The following is a 14,183-nucleotide window of genomic DNA, read 5'->3' as shown; positions in this document are numbered from 1 at the left end:
GGGGCAGGGTCAGCTCCAGATCTGCACCAGGTATCGCCCTCCAGGCCAGCAGATGAGGGCCTGGGCTTCTCACAGCTCCCCACAGCTCCCTGGCCTGGCTTCACAGGCAGTGCTGCCTAGATGGCAGTGGGGACCGCTGGTCTGCGATTTGGGAGTGAGGAGGCAGAGCGGTGGGAAAGCAGGGCGGGACTAGATCTGCCCAGGGCTTAGGAGACTGTCCTCTCACCCAGGACCCCAGCCGCAACCTCCACAGGGCCACAGCCCCCAGGGCCCAGGGCAGGGGTATGTACTCCCTGGTATACAGGTGGGAGCTGGCTGGAGAGCTACTGGGTGAGGCCCTGTGGCCCAGACTCGAGGGCAGAGCTGAGTCCCCCAGATCCCAGGCCGACGCCAGGGCCTGGGGCTATAGATTCTGTCTTCCCTCCCTGGGCATCCAAACCCCAGGGTGCAGATATATATTCAGATCGCAGAGTGGGGCTGTGGCCCCCAGACTCCACGGCAGGGACCAGGTGCCCTTAGGCCCTCAGGTGCCGTGGGGACTGTTTGCCCCACAAGGCACAGAACCAGGGCCAGCATGCAGGGCCCAGGGCTCTAGGTCCTGCCTCCCCTTGCTAGGCACCAGAGGCCTCTCTCCGAGGACATGAGACCCTGTGGCTGACACTGCAGGGCTCAAATGAAGGCTGGCAGAAAGCTGATTGATTAGGGGGTGATGGGAGGCAGGGGGAAGGCAACAAGGCAGGAATTCCTTCCCTACCACCATGACTGGTACCCAAGGTCATGTGGCTGGAGCTCAGTACAGACACCAGGGCACAAGATAATACTGGGACCCATGGGCAGAGGGGACAGAGGAAACCGCAGAAGGCAGAGGAAATAAGCACCCACAAGGAGGTGTGCGGTGCCCGTGACTGCACACGGAGGAGGCCACACACCGGCATCAGTCCACGCAGCCATGTGAGGTCATTACCCTTGACAGTGAGCGTGGCCGACGTCCTCTCCTGCCCGCACACACATGAGTACTCCCCAGTGTCTGCCACAGACAGGCCATGAATCTGCAGCTCACACTTGGTCCCGTCCCGCCTCAGGCTGTATCTGTCCCCATCTCTGAGGGTTTCAGACCCCTTCCTCCACTCCACGGGGGCTGCCTTGTTCAGCTCACACCACAGCGTGGCCGTGGCCCCTTCTCTGGCCTCCTGGCTTCTCACGTCTTCTATGAACCTGGCAGGCAGGGCTGGGAAGGACCAAGCAGTCACTGAGATCATCAGACTGTCTGCAGAACTCTGTGGACAGGACATGGGCATCCACAAGGAACCACACAAACTACCAAAGGACCACACGTGAAGGAGCAAATGAACGTTCACACAGGAGGAAGCAAATGAACCAGGAGGAACAGAGAGCACACGTGGAGAAGGCCATGGGCATGAGGACACCTCCTGGACAAGATGGGGAGGCAGGAGATGCCCAGAGGACCTGGTTAGAGGACAGACAACCATGGGTTGCCACAGGACCATGCCACACTGAGACACAGAAAGTGGCACATGGAGAGATAGAGGTAGAAGATAACATGTAAACACCAAGTTATCTGCAGAGATAACATAAACACCCAGCCACACAGGACCTTTACCCCTAACAGTCAGCAGAGCTGAGGTCCTCTCCTGCCCGCACATGCATGAGTACTCCCCGGCATCTGCCACAGCCAGGCCACGGATCTGAAGCTCACATCTGGACCCGTCCTGCCTCAGGCTGTGTCTGTCCCCATCTCTGAGGATTTCAGGTCCCTTCCTCCACTCCACAGGGGCCGCCTTGCTCAGCTCACACTGCAGCGTGGCCATGGACCCTTCTGTGGCCTCTTCATTCCTCAGACCTTTTGTGAACTTGGCAGGCAGGGCTGGGAGGTCAGAAGATATGGACACATTCATGCCTCTGAGCCCACAGAAGAGATAGAACATGGACAACATAAAAAAGACACAGAACCCAAATGGACATGAGCCATGTCAGGATGTGCTGACCACGGGCTATGCACTGTGGCTTCCCTCAGTCCAAGCTGTACAGCACATAACCATGGCCCCTCCGTGGCCACCTCACACCTCAGTCTTTGTATCAATCTGGTAAACAAAGAGCTAGAGAGGGCCAGATGCATGTGGAAATCAGATCTTCTGGAGCACTTTGGTGGACAGAATACAAGGGAATGGAGAACAACACACAGAAGCCAATAGGACAATGTGACTGAACCCATGCTTGTACACAGGTGGGAGCAGGCTGGAGATGCTGCTTTCTCCTGGTTTCCACAACAGCCCAGGAGGCTGGAAGGGATTCTGTGCAATTATGGGAACAGGGTGACATGCACACAGGGAGACAACACGGAATGAGTGGAGATAGATGGGATGAGGTCAATACTGGCACACCACAATGTGGCTTTACTTGGCCACATGTGATCTTTACCCCTGATGGTGAGTGTGGCTGAGGTCCTCTCCTGCCCACACACGCATGAGTACTCCCCAGCATCTGCCACAGCCAGACCACGAATCTGCAGCTCACACCTGGTCCCGTCTTGCCTCAGGCTGTATCTGTCCCCATCTCGGAGGATTTCAGGTCCCTTCCTCCACTCCACGGGTGCTGCCTTGCTCAGTTCACACTGCAGCGTGGCCATGGCCCCTTCTGTGGCCTCCTGGCTTGTCATGTTGTCTATGAATCTGGTAGGCAGGGCTGGGAAGGACCAAGCAGTCACTGAGATCACACTATCTGGTTGGCTCTGTGGACAGGTCACAGACACACACAAGGAGCCACACAAACCACCAAAGGACCACAGCAGAATGAGCAAATGAATGTACCAAGGGTGAGAAGGCAGGTGGCCCAGAAGGAACAGAGAACACACAGGGATGGGCATGAATAGGAGGATGTCTCCTGATGAGAAGGAAATAACCAGAGGACCCCAGTTAGCGCACAACCTCAGGGTTGCCACAGAAGTGCCACATATGGAAGCAGAAAGTGGTGACAGAGACATGTAGATCCCAAGCCACAAGTCCACATGACCACACCATATCTTTACCCCTGACAGTGAGTGTCGCTGAGGTCCTCTCCTGCCCACACACACACAAATACTCTCCAGTATCCTCCATAGCCAGGCCACGAATCTGCAGCTCACACCTCGTCCCTTCCTGCCTCAGGCTGTATCTGTCCCCATCTCTGAAAGTCTCAGACCCCTTCCTCCACTCCACGGGGGCCGCTTTGCTCAGCTCACACTGCAGCACAACCGTGGCCCCTTCTCCGGCCTCTTGGTTTCTCACATCTTCTATGAATCTGGCAGGCAGGGCTGGGAAGGACCAAGCAGTCACTGAGATCATCAGACTGTCTGGAGGACTCTGTGGACAGGACACAGACACACACAAGGAGCCACACAAACCACCAAGAACCACGGCAGAATGAGCAAAGGTACAGAGTGTGAGAAAGCACATGGCACAGGAGGAACAGGGAACACAGTCCCTAACTCTGAGGGTCTCAGGTCCCTTCTTCCACTCTACAGGGGCCACCTTGCTCAGCTCACACTGCAGCACAGCCATGGCCCCTTCTGAGGCTTCCTTGGTCTTCAGATCTTGAGTGAAGCTGGCAGGCAGGGCTAGGAAGGGTCACCTGGACAGAAGCCATCAAACCCTCTGGAGGATCTGAGGGACACACCTGAACATCCAAGGAGAAAGAAGCAGGAAGGCTGGAGAAAGTGGCCCAAAATGCATCTGACAGTGAGATCTTCCTACATTCTGCCTGTGAGGTGCAGACTGACTTGGAGATGGGCTCCATCCTGGATCTCTTCTCAAAGGGCATCTTGTCCTACCTGTGAACTTTCATTATGGGGAAGCAAGACAGGCTCCTCCAACTTGCAACCCACATATGCAATAATGTGATGGACATCTCTCCATGATGACACAGGAGGCATCTTCAGGTCCCAACATCCACTGTCCCATTGTCATCCCTCACACGAGACAGTCTGAGCAGACAGAGCTTCCATCCCAGATATACCGGGGCTCACCATACAACAGCCCAGCCCACACAGGTCCTGCTGCCTCCATCCGATATGCTCCTGGTCTGACCCTACTGAATCCACATTCCCACATACTACCCTGGCTCATATCACCTAGATCACAGCAGATATCAGATGTGGCCTCTAACTACACCTCTCTGAACCTCCAATCTACCATTCTCTCCTCCCTCCTGACTCTAGGCAGAGGGCTCACAAGTTAGCAGAGCAAAACCCAACCCAATTACATAGCCAAAGCCTGCTATAGGTTGTGCTTCCACAAAAGTCAAATGTTGAAGTCCTAACTTCCACTATTTCAGAATACAACTATTTTTGAGATAGAGCCTTTAAAGGAGTAATTAATGCTAAATGGGATCATAAGGGTGGCATCTAATCCAATATAAATGCTTCCCTTACAAGGACCAGTGAAGACACAGAGAAAACAGTGTCTACAAGCCAAGAAGAGAGGCCTCAGAAGGAGCCAACCCTACTGACACCTGGATCTCAAACATCTAGCCTCTAGAATGGTGAGGAAATAAATTTCTGTTATTTATACCTCCCAGTCTATGATACTTTCTTTATGGCATTCCAAGCAAACAAATTCAAACTTTGGTACCAGGAGTGGGGTGCCAAAGTAACAAACATGAATGTGGCTTTACAATTGGGTAATGGGAAGTGGTTGAAATATATTTTAGGTGCATAGCAAAAAACAGTGTTTGCCAGGCAGCAATTGTTGGTGAAGACATGGGTTTTAAGTGATTCTGGTCAAGCCTCAGATGACAATGGGGTATGTTCTTAAGAACTGGAGAAAGACAATCATGGTTATAAAGTGACCGAGAACCTGGTCAAATTTTATTCTAGCATTTTGTGGAAGGCAGGACTTGCAAACAACAAAGCTGGGGGAGATTCTAAGCAAAGAATTGAAAGCTTAGCCTGGTTTCTCTCCAATATGAAAATGCGAGTGGAGAAAGATAAATTCAAAAAGGAATTGTTAAGCAAAAAGGAACCAGAGCTTGAAGATATAGACAAATTTGCAGTCTATACATACTGCAAAAAAATGAGAAAGCATGTTCTGGGGAGAGTATCAAGGCTGGACAACCATTTGCTACACAAATCAGGTATGTGGTTTATGGATCCATCCAGCCCTCTCAGCAGAAACCATTAATAGAAATGAGATGATCAAGGAAAGGTCTGTGGAGAACTCTCTTGTCTGGTGGGTTTCACCCATATGGATCACATGGGACAAGGTTTCTGAGATCTTTAGAGCAGAGGAAATGCTGCTAGCTTGAACTGACTGGAACAGAGATGGGACAAATGAAGGAAGGCTGTCAGACTTCTAAGAATCTACAGGATGGGCCAATAGAGCTACCTGGATATAAGCATGATATTCTGCAAGAAAAAGGAATAATGACCCAAAAGCTGGTTCAGAGGTTGACAGGAATGGCAGTATAACCAGGGGCTAGAGGGCACAGGCCTGGGAGTAAGGATGTCTTCTCCTCAATTAGAGAGCCAGATACCTCCACTCAGGGCTGAGAGGGTAGAACTGCAACCCTGTTGGGTCGAGAGGACAGGGCATTAAGCCAAAGTGTTAAAACCTAACGATATTTGTCCTGCTGGGTTACACCTTGCTTGGGACCCATGACTCATTTTTCCTTTCCAGTTTCTCCCTAAGAATGTCCATCCTATGCCTGTCCCACCATTGTGACTTCAAAGCAAATAACTTGTCTTGATTTCACAAATGAAGAAAAATTTTGCCTCAGGTTGAGTCTCCCTCAGTTGACTCAGATGGTATTTAGAGGCCATTTGGACTGGTTGGTGCTGAAACTCGTTAAGAGCTGGGACTGTCAGGAAGAAGTAAACATATTTTGCATGTGAGGCAGCCATGAATTTTCAGAATCCGGGGGTGGAGTGTTATGGTCTGCATTGTGCCTCAGAAAAATGCATATATTGAAGTCCTAACCCCTAGTACACCTCAGAATGTCACTGTGTTTAAAGATGATCATTGAAAGGTAAAATGAGGTTGTTACATGGGCCCAAATCCAGTGTGACTGGTGCCCTTATAAAGAGAGGTTAAGCCACATATATGCACCCAGAGGGACAACCATGTGAAGACACGAGAAGACAGCTGTCTACAAGAGGGGCTGACACCTCGATCTTGTGATTTCAGCCCCATACTTCTGAGAAAATAAATCTCTGTTGTTTGAGCCATGCTGTCTGCAGTGCTTTGTTATGTCAGCCTGAGCAGATGAAGACAACACTCCTTTAGAAGCTTGGAATGACCACAAAGATTGATGACAATACTCGCCAGATTGAAGAGGCACCTGGCCTGAACCTATTGCTATGTCTAAGAACATACATTTCCTGACCTCCATGCCTGGGGCCCAAGAGCTGGTGCACATCCACAGGCCCTTGTAAAATGGCAGGGGCCCCACATAGCTCTCCTGGATCTTGGCACCTGTCTGCTGGTGCCTCCTGGGGACCCTGCACTATTCATCTCTGGGGTCTGTATGTCCAGGTCCTGGATTAGGCCATTCAAGTGGGTTCTCAGTGTGCATTTTTGGGATGGACCACACAGATGAGTGACTGAATAAGATGTCAACGACATTTAGAGACACTAGGAGAGCACAGACCATGTGGGTTAGGTGGGGGAAGACATGTCACTCAGGTGGCCACATGTGGTCTTTACCCCTGATGGTGAGTGTGGCTGAGGTCCTCTCCTGCCCACATATGCACGAGTATTCTCCGGCATCTGCTATGACCAGGCCACGAATCTGCAGCTCACACCTGGTCCCATCCTGCCTCAGGCTGTATCTGTCCCCATCTGTGAGGGTGTTGGGCCCCTTTCTCCACTCCACAGGGGCCGCCTTGCTCAGCTCACATTGCAGGGTGACTGTAGCACCTTCTGTGGCCTTCTGGCTTCTCATATCCTCTACGAATCTGGCAGGCAGGGCTGAGAAGGACCAAACAGTCACTGACATCTTCAGACTGTCTGGAGGATTCTTTGGACAGGGCATGGACACTAATAAGGAGCCACATAAACCACCAAAGGACCACAGCAAGATGAGCAATGAACAAACAGTGAGAAGGCAAATGGCCCAGGAGGCACAGAGAATACACAGGGATATGCATGAGCAGGAGGACATCTCCTGATGAGACAGGGGTGGGGGGTGGGAGATATCTAGAGGGCCCCAGGTAAAGAACAGATAATCACAGGGTTGCCACAGGAACTGTGCCATATTTGGAGGCAGAAGGCGGTGACAGAGAGAGGCGTATACACCAAGCCACAAGCCCATGTGGTCTTTACCCCTGACAGTGAGTGTAGCTGAGGTCCTCTCCTGCCCACACACACATGAGTACACCCCAGTATCTGCCATAGCCAGGCTGTGAATCTGCAGCTCACACATGGCCCCGTCTTGTCTCAGGCTGTATCTGTCCTCATCTCTGAGAGCCTTGAGGCCTTTCCTCCACTCCACAGGGGCTGCCTTGCTTAGCTCACACTGCAGTGTGGCTGTGGCCCCTTCCACAGCCTCTTCATTCCTCAGACCCTCTGTGAACCTGGCAGGCAGGGCTGGTGAAGGGATCAGAAAGACAGGGACACAATTACACTGAGCACATGAAAGAGACAAGACACAGATGGCACAGAGAAGACAGAAACCCAACTGAACACAGGCCACACGTAGGGCATGCCAAGCACAGGCTGTAGATTCTCTCACAGTGCAGCCTGGTAACACCATAGTCATGGCCCCTTCATGGGCTCCTCAGGCCTCAGAGATACCATGAATCTGTCACATAGGGCCAGAGAGGGTCATAAAACAAGAATGTTAGACTCCTTGAAAGCGCTGGTAGACAGGACATGACAAAATGAAGGACAGACACAATCCGATAGGACAGGGCCCGCGGTATCACAGGGGTGGGAATCTGGATGTACATGTGTTTCTTCTGGTTCCTTCAGCAGCCCAAGAAGCTGGAAGGGACAGCGGGGCATGATGTAAAGAGTGTGGCAGTCTGGGGGAGACCGTGCAGTGAGCAGAGATTGACAACAGGAAGTGAACAACGGGACACCAGAATGTGGCTCTGGACATGTGGACTTTACCCCTGACGGTGAGCATGGCTGAGGTCTTCTCTTGTCCACACATGCACGAGTATTCCCCAGCATCAGCCACAGCCAGGCTGTGGATGTGCAGCTCACACCTCGTCCCGTCCTGCTTCAGGCTGTATCTGCTCCCATCTCTGAGGGTCTCAGGCCCCTTCTTCCACTCCACAGGGGACACCTTGCTCAGCTCACACTGCAGCACAGCCGTGGCCCCTTCTGAGGCCTCCATGGACTTCAGATCTTGAGTGAATCTTGCAGGCAGGGCTAGGAAGGGTCACATGGACAGAAGTCATCAAACCCTCTGGAGGATCTGAGGGACACACCTCAACATCCAAGAGGGAAATAGGAGATCCCTCGGACATGGGATAAGGAGGACCGAAAGCTGCATGAGAGTGAGGTCTTCCTGCGTTCTCCTCTGAGGTACGGACTAGCTGGGAGATGGCTCCATCCTGCATCTCTTCTCAAAAGGCAGCTTGTCCTACACATATCCCATTCATTACTAGGAAGAAAGACTCCAACTTGCAACCCACATATGCAGTAATGTGATGCAGATCTCTCTTCTCTCTCCTCCCTCCCTCCCTCCCTCCCTCCCTCTCTCCCTCTCCCTCCACCCCACCCCCGCCAGCCTCATAGGAGGCACCTCCCTGCCCTGATGCCTGCCTCCCATTCTCATACAGGAGATACTCATCCCAAGCAGGGCGTCCATCTGGCACTGCTCCTGAATGGGCATTCCTGGGCTCACTGCCCACCATCCCAGCCCACACAAGGCCCTGTGGTCTCCACCTCACTCCTGTCCTGACCTTACTCGATACACATCGCCTTGGCTCAATCACCGAAACCCACAACAGACTCCAGATGTGGCTTCTACACCACAACTCTGACTCTTCAACCTGCCGTCCTCTCTTCCCTCCTGACTCCAGGCAGAGTGAGAGCTCACAAGCTACAACAAACCGAGGCCCATCCTGATTACCCTCGGTTATGATGTGATTGCGCCCCCCCAAATTCCTATGTTCAAATCTAACCTCTAGAACCTCAGAATGTGACTGTATTAAAGACGGGGCCTTTAAAGTGGTAACTAACATTAAATGAGGTTATCAGGGCATGCCCTAATCCAATATGACTGGTGTCCTCATAAAAAGAGGGTATTAGGGCCGGGCGCGGTGGCTCAAGCCTGTAATCCCAGCACTTTGGGAGGCCGAGGCGGGTGGATCACGAGGTCAACAGATCGAGACCATCTTGGTCAACATGGTGAAACCCCGTCTCTACTAAAATTACAAAAAATTAGCTGGGCACGGTGGTGCGTGCCTGTAATCCCAGCTGCTCGGGAGGCTGAGGCAGGAGAATTGCCTGAACCCAGGAGGCGGAGATTGCAGTGAGCCGAGATCGCGCCATTGCACTCCAGCCTGGGTAGCAAGAGCGAAACTCCGTCTCAAAAAAAAAAAGAGGGTATTAGGACACAGACACACATGGAGGGGCGACCCCATGAGAAACAGAAGACTGCATCAGCAAGCCAAGGAGAGAAGCCTCAGAGGGAGTCAACCTAACACTTTATCTCAGACTTCTAGTCAGAAAACTAACAGAATATTGATACCTGGAGTTGGGTGCCATTGTAACAATTATCTAAAAATGTGGAAGTTGCTTTGGAACTGGGTAGTGGGTAGAGGCTGGATATTTGAAGCGCATGTTGGAAAAAAACCTAGATTGCTATCAACAACCTGTCCACGCAAAGACGGACATTCAAGGTGCTTCTGGTCAGACCTCAGATGGAAATAAAGAACAGGTTACTGGAAAGGTCATCCTCATTCTTAAGTGGCAAAGAACGTGTCCAAATTGTGTTGTTGTGTGTGGAAGGCAGGACTGATAAACAGCTAAATTTTGCATATTTAGCTGAGATTTCTAAGTGAAGTGTTGAAGGTGCAGCCTGTTTTCTTTGCTGCTTAGAGAAAAGTGCAAGAGGAGGGAAATAAATTGAAGAGGAACTGTAAATAAAAAAAAGGAGCTTTGGAAATGTTTCAGCCTATCCACATGGTAAAAAATGAGACACTGTGTTCCGAAGAGAACGTCGAGGGTGTGGCTAGACAACCATTCGCTGAAGCACCAGGTGTGCGATGGATGGATCCACTTAGTCATCTCATCAGAAGCCAGGAATAGAGAGGCAGTTATCTGGAAGAGCCTCTTATCTGATGGTGTGAACCTCCAGGAATTGCATGGAAGGACAATTCAATTTCTGATCATCTTTTTTTTTTTTTTTTGAGATGGAGTTTCGCTCTTGTTACCCAGGCTGGAGTGCAATGGCGCGATCTTGGCTCACCGCAACCTCCGCCTCCTGGGTTCAGGCAATTCTCCTGCTCCAGCCTCCTGAGTAGCTGGGATTACAGGCACATTTTTTTTTTTTGTATTTTTAGTAGAGACGGGGTTTCACCATGTTGACCAGGATGGTCTCGATCTCTTGACCTCATGATCCACCCACCTCGGCCTCCCAAAATGCTGGGATTACAGGCTTGAGCCAGCACGCCCGGCCAGTTTCTGATAATCTTATACAAGCAAATTGGAGTGAACTGGATTGAGGTGGCATAAAATGAAAGAAGGCTGTCAGACTTATGGGATTCTACAGAATGAGCTAATATCAATATATGGCTGCAAACATGTCTTATCCTCCAAGAAAATGGAAGAATGGCCCCAAGGGCCTCAGCAGGGCTGCCACTGCCACTAGAGGTGCAGGGGTCAGGGCCTCCTCTGTCCAGAACCGGGGGGAGAGGCTGTTGCCCAGAGATGAGTGGGTAAGATGTCACCCAGGTCTGAGAGGTTGGGGACCACCAATCTCTGGTTGGCATGGAGGACTGGGAATTAAGTCAAAGAGAATTATTTTTCAGGCTTTAAAAAAAAATAGAGATGGGGGTCTCACTGTCACTCAGGCTGGAGTGCAGTGACACAATTATAGCTCACTGCAGCCTCAAATTCTCAGGCTCAAGTGGTCCTCCTGCCTCAGCCTCCCTAGTAGCTGGAACCCCAGGTATGCATCACTACACCTAATTTAAAAAAAATTTTTTTTTTTTTTAAGAAAAGGGGTCTTGCTATACTTTCCAGGCTGGTCTAGAATGCCTGGCCTCAAGTAATCCTCCTGCCTCGGCCACCCAAAGTACTAGCATTACAGACGTGAGCCATCATCCCCAATCACTGGCCTTAAAATCTAGTAAATTTGCTCTGCTAGTTTCAGGCCTGCATAAGACCCATGACCCTTTTTTCTCTCCAACTTTCCCCCTCTTGAACCAGGAATGTCTATCCTATGTCTGCACCACTGCATTTTGGAAGCACAAGACTTGTCTGGTTTCACACTTCACAATTGAAGAATTCTGCCTCAGGACAAGTCAGACTCCCCCTCCTGCACATTTGAATTAGGTGATAACGTTCACATGAGATTTGCACTTGGAGTTGATGCTGGAATGGGCTACGATTACAGGCTGTTAGGAAGGAGGAAATGCATTCTGCATGTTAGAAGGTCATTGATTGTGGGAAGCCAGAGGGTGAAACGTCATGGCCTGAACTGAGTCCTAACCCTCAGTACTTCACAATGTCAGAGTGACTCCTTGATCTTGGAATTTCAGACTCCGGAAGTCTGAGAAAAGAATCATCCGCTGCGAAACCACTCAGATGCAGTGTTCTGCTGCGCCTGCCGTCCTTCAGGAGCCTGGCGTGACCACAGGGAACAAACACTCTCGGCAGATTTAGGGGGACCTGGCCTGACCACCTCCTTGCTGAGCCCCCAACCCTACTGTGCACGTCCATCAGCGGAGCCCCTAGGCCTCAGGCCCCGGAGCCCACGCCTAAGTGCAGGTACCAGCAAGACACCAGCAGCCCCAGCAACTCTCTTGTACCCTGATGTCTGTCTGTGGGGTTCTCCTTTGGGTCCCTGCCTCATTCACCCCTGGAGTCCATATTCGCAGGCCTTAGATTAGGTGATCCAGGTGGGCTCCACGTGCATTTGAGGGATGTGTCACACAGGCGAGTGACTGAATGAGATGACACTGGTATCAAGAAGCGCTGGGAGAGCAGAGACCACGTGGGTTAGGTGGGAGGACACAGGAGCCACTCAGGTGGCCACATGTGGTCATTACCCCTGATGGTGAGTGTGGCCGATGTCCTCTCCTGCCCACACACACACAAGTATTCTCCAGTGTCTGCCACGGACAGCCCACGGATCTGCAGCTCACACCTGGTCCCGTCCTGCCTCAGGCTGAATCTGTCCCCATCTCTGAGGCTCTCACAGCCCTTCCTCCACTCCACGGGGGCCGCCTTGCTCAGCTCACACCGCAGCATGGCCGTGGCCCCTTCTGTGGCCTCTTCATTCCTCAGACCCTCTATGAACTTGGAAGGCAGGGCTGGGGAGGTCAGAAGACACAGATATGATCATCTTCTCTGAGCACACGAAAGAGACAGGAAGGACGTGGAGGGCACAGACAAAACACAGAACCCAACTGGGCACAGGCCACACAGGCGTGCTGAGCACAGGCTGTGAACTGGGGCTTCCTCAGTACTGGCTGCACAGCACCTGGCCACGGCTCCTCCAGGGGCCTCCTCACACCTCAGCCTTTATAGGAGTCTCTGGCATGCAGGTCCAGAGGGGGCCAGAAACACATGAGAACATCAGATCATCTGGAGAACATCAGGGGACAGAATACGACAGGATGGAAGACATGGAATTCAACGGGACAATATCAACAGAGCCCTTGGAGGCACGCAGTAAAGGCCAGCTGGAGAGCCTGCTTCCTCCTGCTTCCTACAGCAGCGCCGAAGGCTGGAAGACACCTGCGCAGTTACGGACACAGGCCGGCACAGACACAGGGAGAGAATGCAGCATGGGCAGAGACAGACGTGTCAAATGAACACGTGGACACGAGCACGGCACCACCTGGCCGCATGTGGCCTTTACCCCTGACGGTGAGTGTGGCTGAGGTCCTCTCCTTCCCGCACACACACAGGTACTCCCCAGTGTCCTCCACCACCAGGCCACGGATCTGCAGCTCACACCTGACCCCGTCCTGTCTCAGGCTGTGTCTGTCTCCATCTCTGAGGGTTTCATGCCCCTTCTGCCACTCCACGGGGGCCACCTTGCTCAGCTCACACTGCAGCGTGACTGTGGCCCCTTCTGTGGCCTCTTTGTTCCTCAGTCCCTCTGTGAACTTGATGGGTAGAGCTGGGGGAGGGTCAGAATATATGAACACACTCATGCTCTCTGAGCACGTGGAAGAGACAAAACACGGATGGCACAGAGAAGACACAGAACCCAACTGGACATAGGCCACATGGAGGTGTGCTGAGAACAGGCTGCGGACAGGGGCTTCCCACACTCCAGCCCGTCAGCACTGTTGCTGTGGCTCCTTCTGTGGCCTCCTGAGGCCTCATACTTTATGTAACTCTGGCTGCCAGAGCCAGAAGATGTCAGACACACACAAAGACCATGAGAGCCTTGGGAGCACTCTGTGGGGGAGGGTTAGGCAGCATGAAGGGCAAGGCACAGACGCCAACAGGACAACATGACAGAACCCATCCGTGCAGGTACATGGGGTGGGAGCTGGCTGCAGGGCCAGTTTCTCCTGGTTCCTACAACAGCTCTGGAGGCTGGAGGGGACTCTGGAGTGATGGGAAGAGAGTGCCGCAGCTGCAGGGAGAGAGCGTGGGGAAAGCACAGATGGACAGCATGACAACAACACATGGACCCCAGAAGATGGCTCTCCTTAGCCACATGTGGCCTTTACCCCTGACGGTGAGAGTGGCCGAGGTCCTCTCCTGTCCACACACGCACGAGTACTCCCCAGTGTCTGCCACGGACAGCCCACGGATCTGCAGCTCACACCTGGTCCCGTCCCGCCTCAGGCTGTATCTGTTCCCATCTCTGAGGGTCTCAGACCCCTTCCTCCACTCCACGGGGGCTGCCTTGCTCAGCTCACATCGCAGCGTGGCCGTGGCCCCTTCTCTGGCCTCTTGGTTTCTCACATCTTCTATGAACCTGGCAGGCAGGGCTGAGAAGGACCAAGCAGTCGCTGGGATCATCAGACTGTCTAGACGACTCTGGATGGGACA

General features: G+C 52.4%; 1 protein-coding gene across 50 annotated transcripts in view; it reads right to left on the bottom strand.

The window, feature by feature from the left end:
* OBSCN (obscurin, cytoskeletal calmodulin and titin-interacting RhoGEF) overlaps positions 1-14,183 on the bottom strand; it is a 165,411-nt gene that overhangs the window by 66,946 nt on the left and 84,282 nt on the right. For 7 of the 50 annotated variants that reach the window (XM_078357091.1, XM_078357093.1, XM_078357100.1 and 4 more), the window contains 9 exons: positions 13,859-14,122; positions 13,033-13,296; positions 12,218-12,481; positions 8,103-8,366; positions 6,696-7,577; positions 3,047-3,613; positions 2,440-2,703; positions 1,622-1,885; positions 965-1,228 (listed from right to left, as the gene is read on the bottom strand). In XM_078357091.1, coding sequence (XP_078213217.1) covers positions 965-1,228; positions 1,622-1,885; positions 2,440-2,703; positions 3,047-3,613; positions 6,696-7,577; positions 8,103-8,366; positions 12,218-12,481; positions 13,033-13,296; positions 13,859-14,122 — 3,297 coding nt within the window. The remainder of the gene's footprint in view (positions 1-964; positions 1,229-1,621; positions 1,886-2,439; positions 2,704-3,046; positions 3,614-6,695; positions 7,578-8,102; positions 8,367-12,217; positions 12,482-13,032; positions 13,297-13,858; positions 14,123-14,183) is intronic. The other 43 variants (XM_078357104.1, XM_078357116.1, XM_035281182.3 and 40 more) reach the window with 29 other exon arrangements.

This window comes from Callithrix jacchus, chromosome 19 (assembly GCF_049354715.1).
Source record: "Callithrix jacchus isolate 240 chromosome 19, calJac240_pri, whole genome shotgun sequence".
Lineage (NCBI taxonomy): Eukaryota > Metazoa > Chordata > Mammalia > Primates > Cebidae > Callithrix > Callithrix jacchus.
Note: the sequence above shows the minus strand (reverse complement) of the source record. Positions and strands in the feature narration are given on the sequence as shown.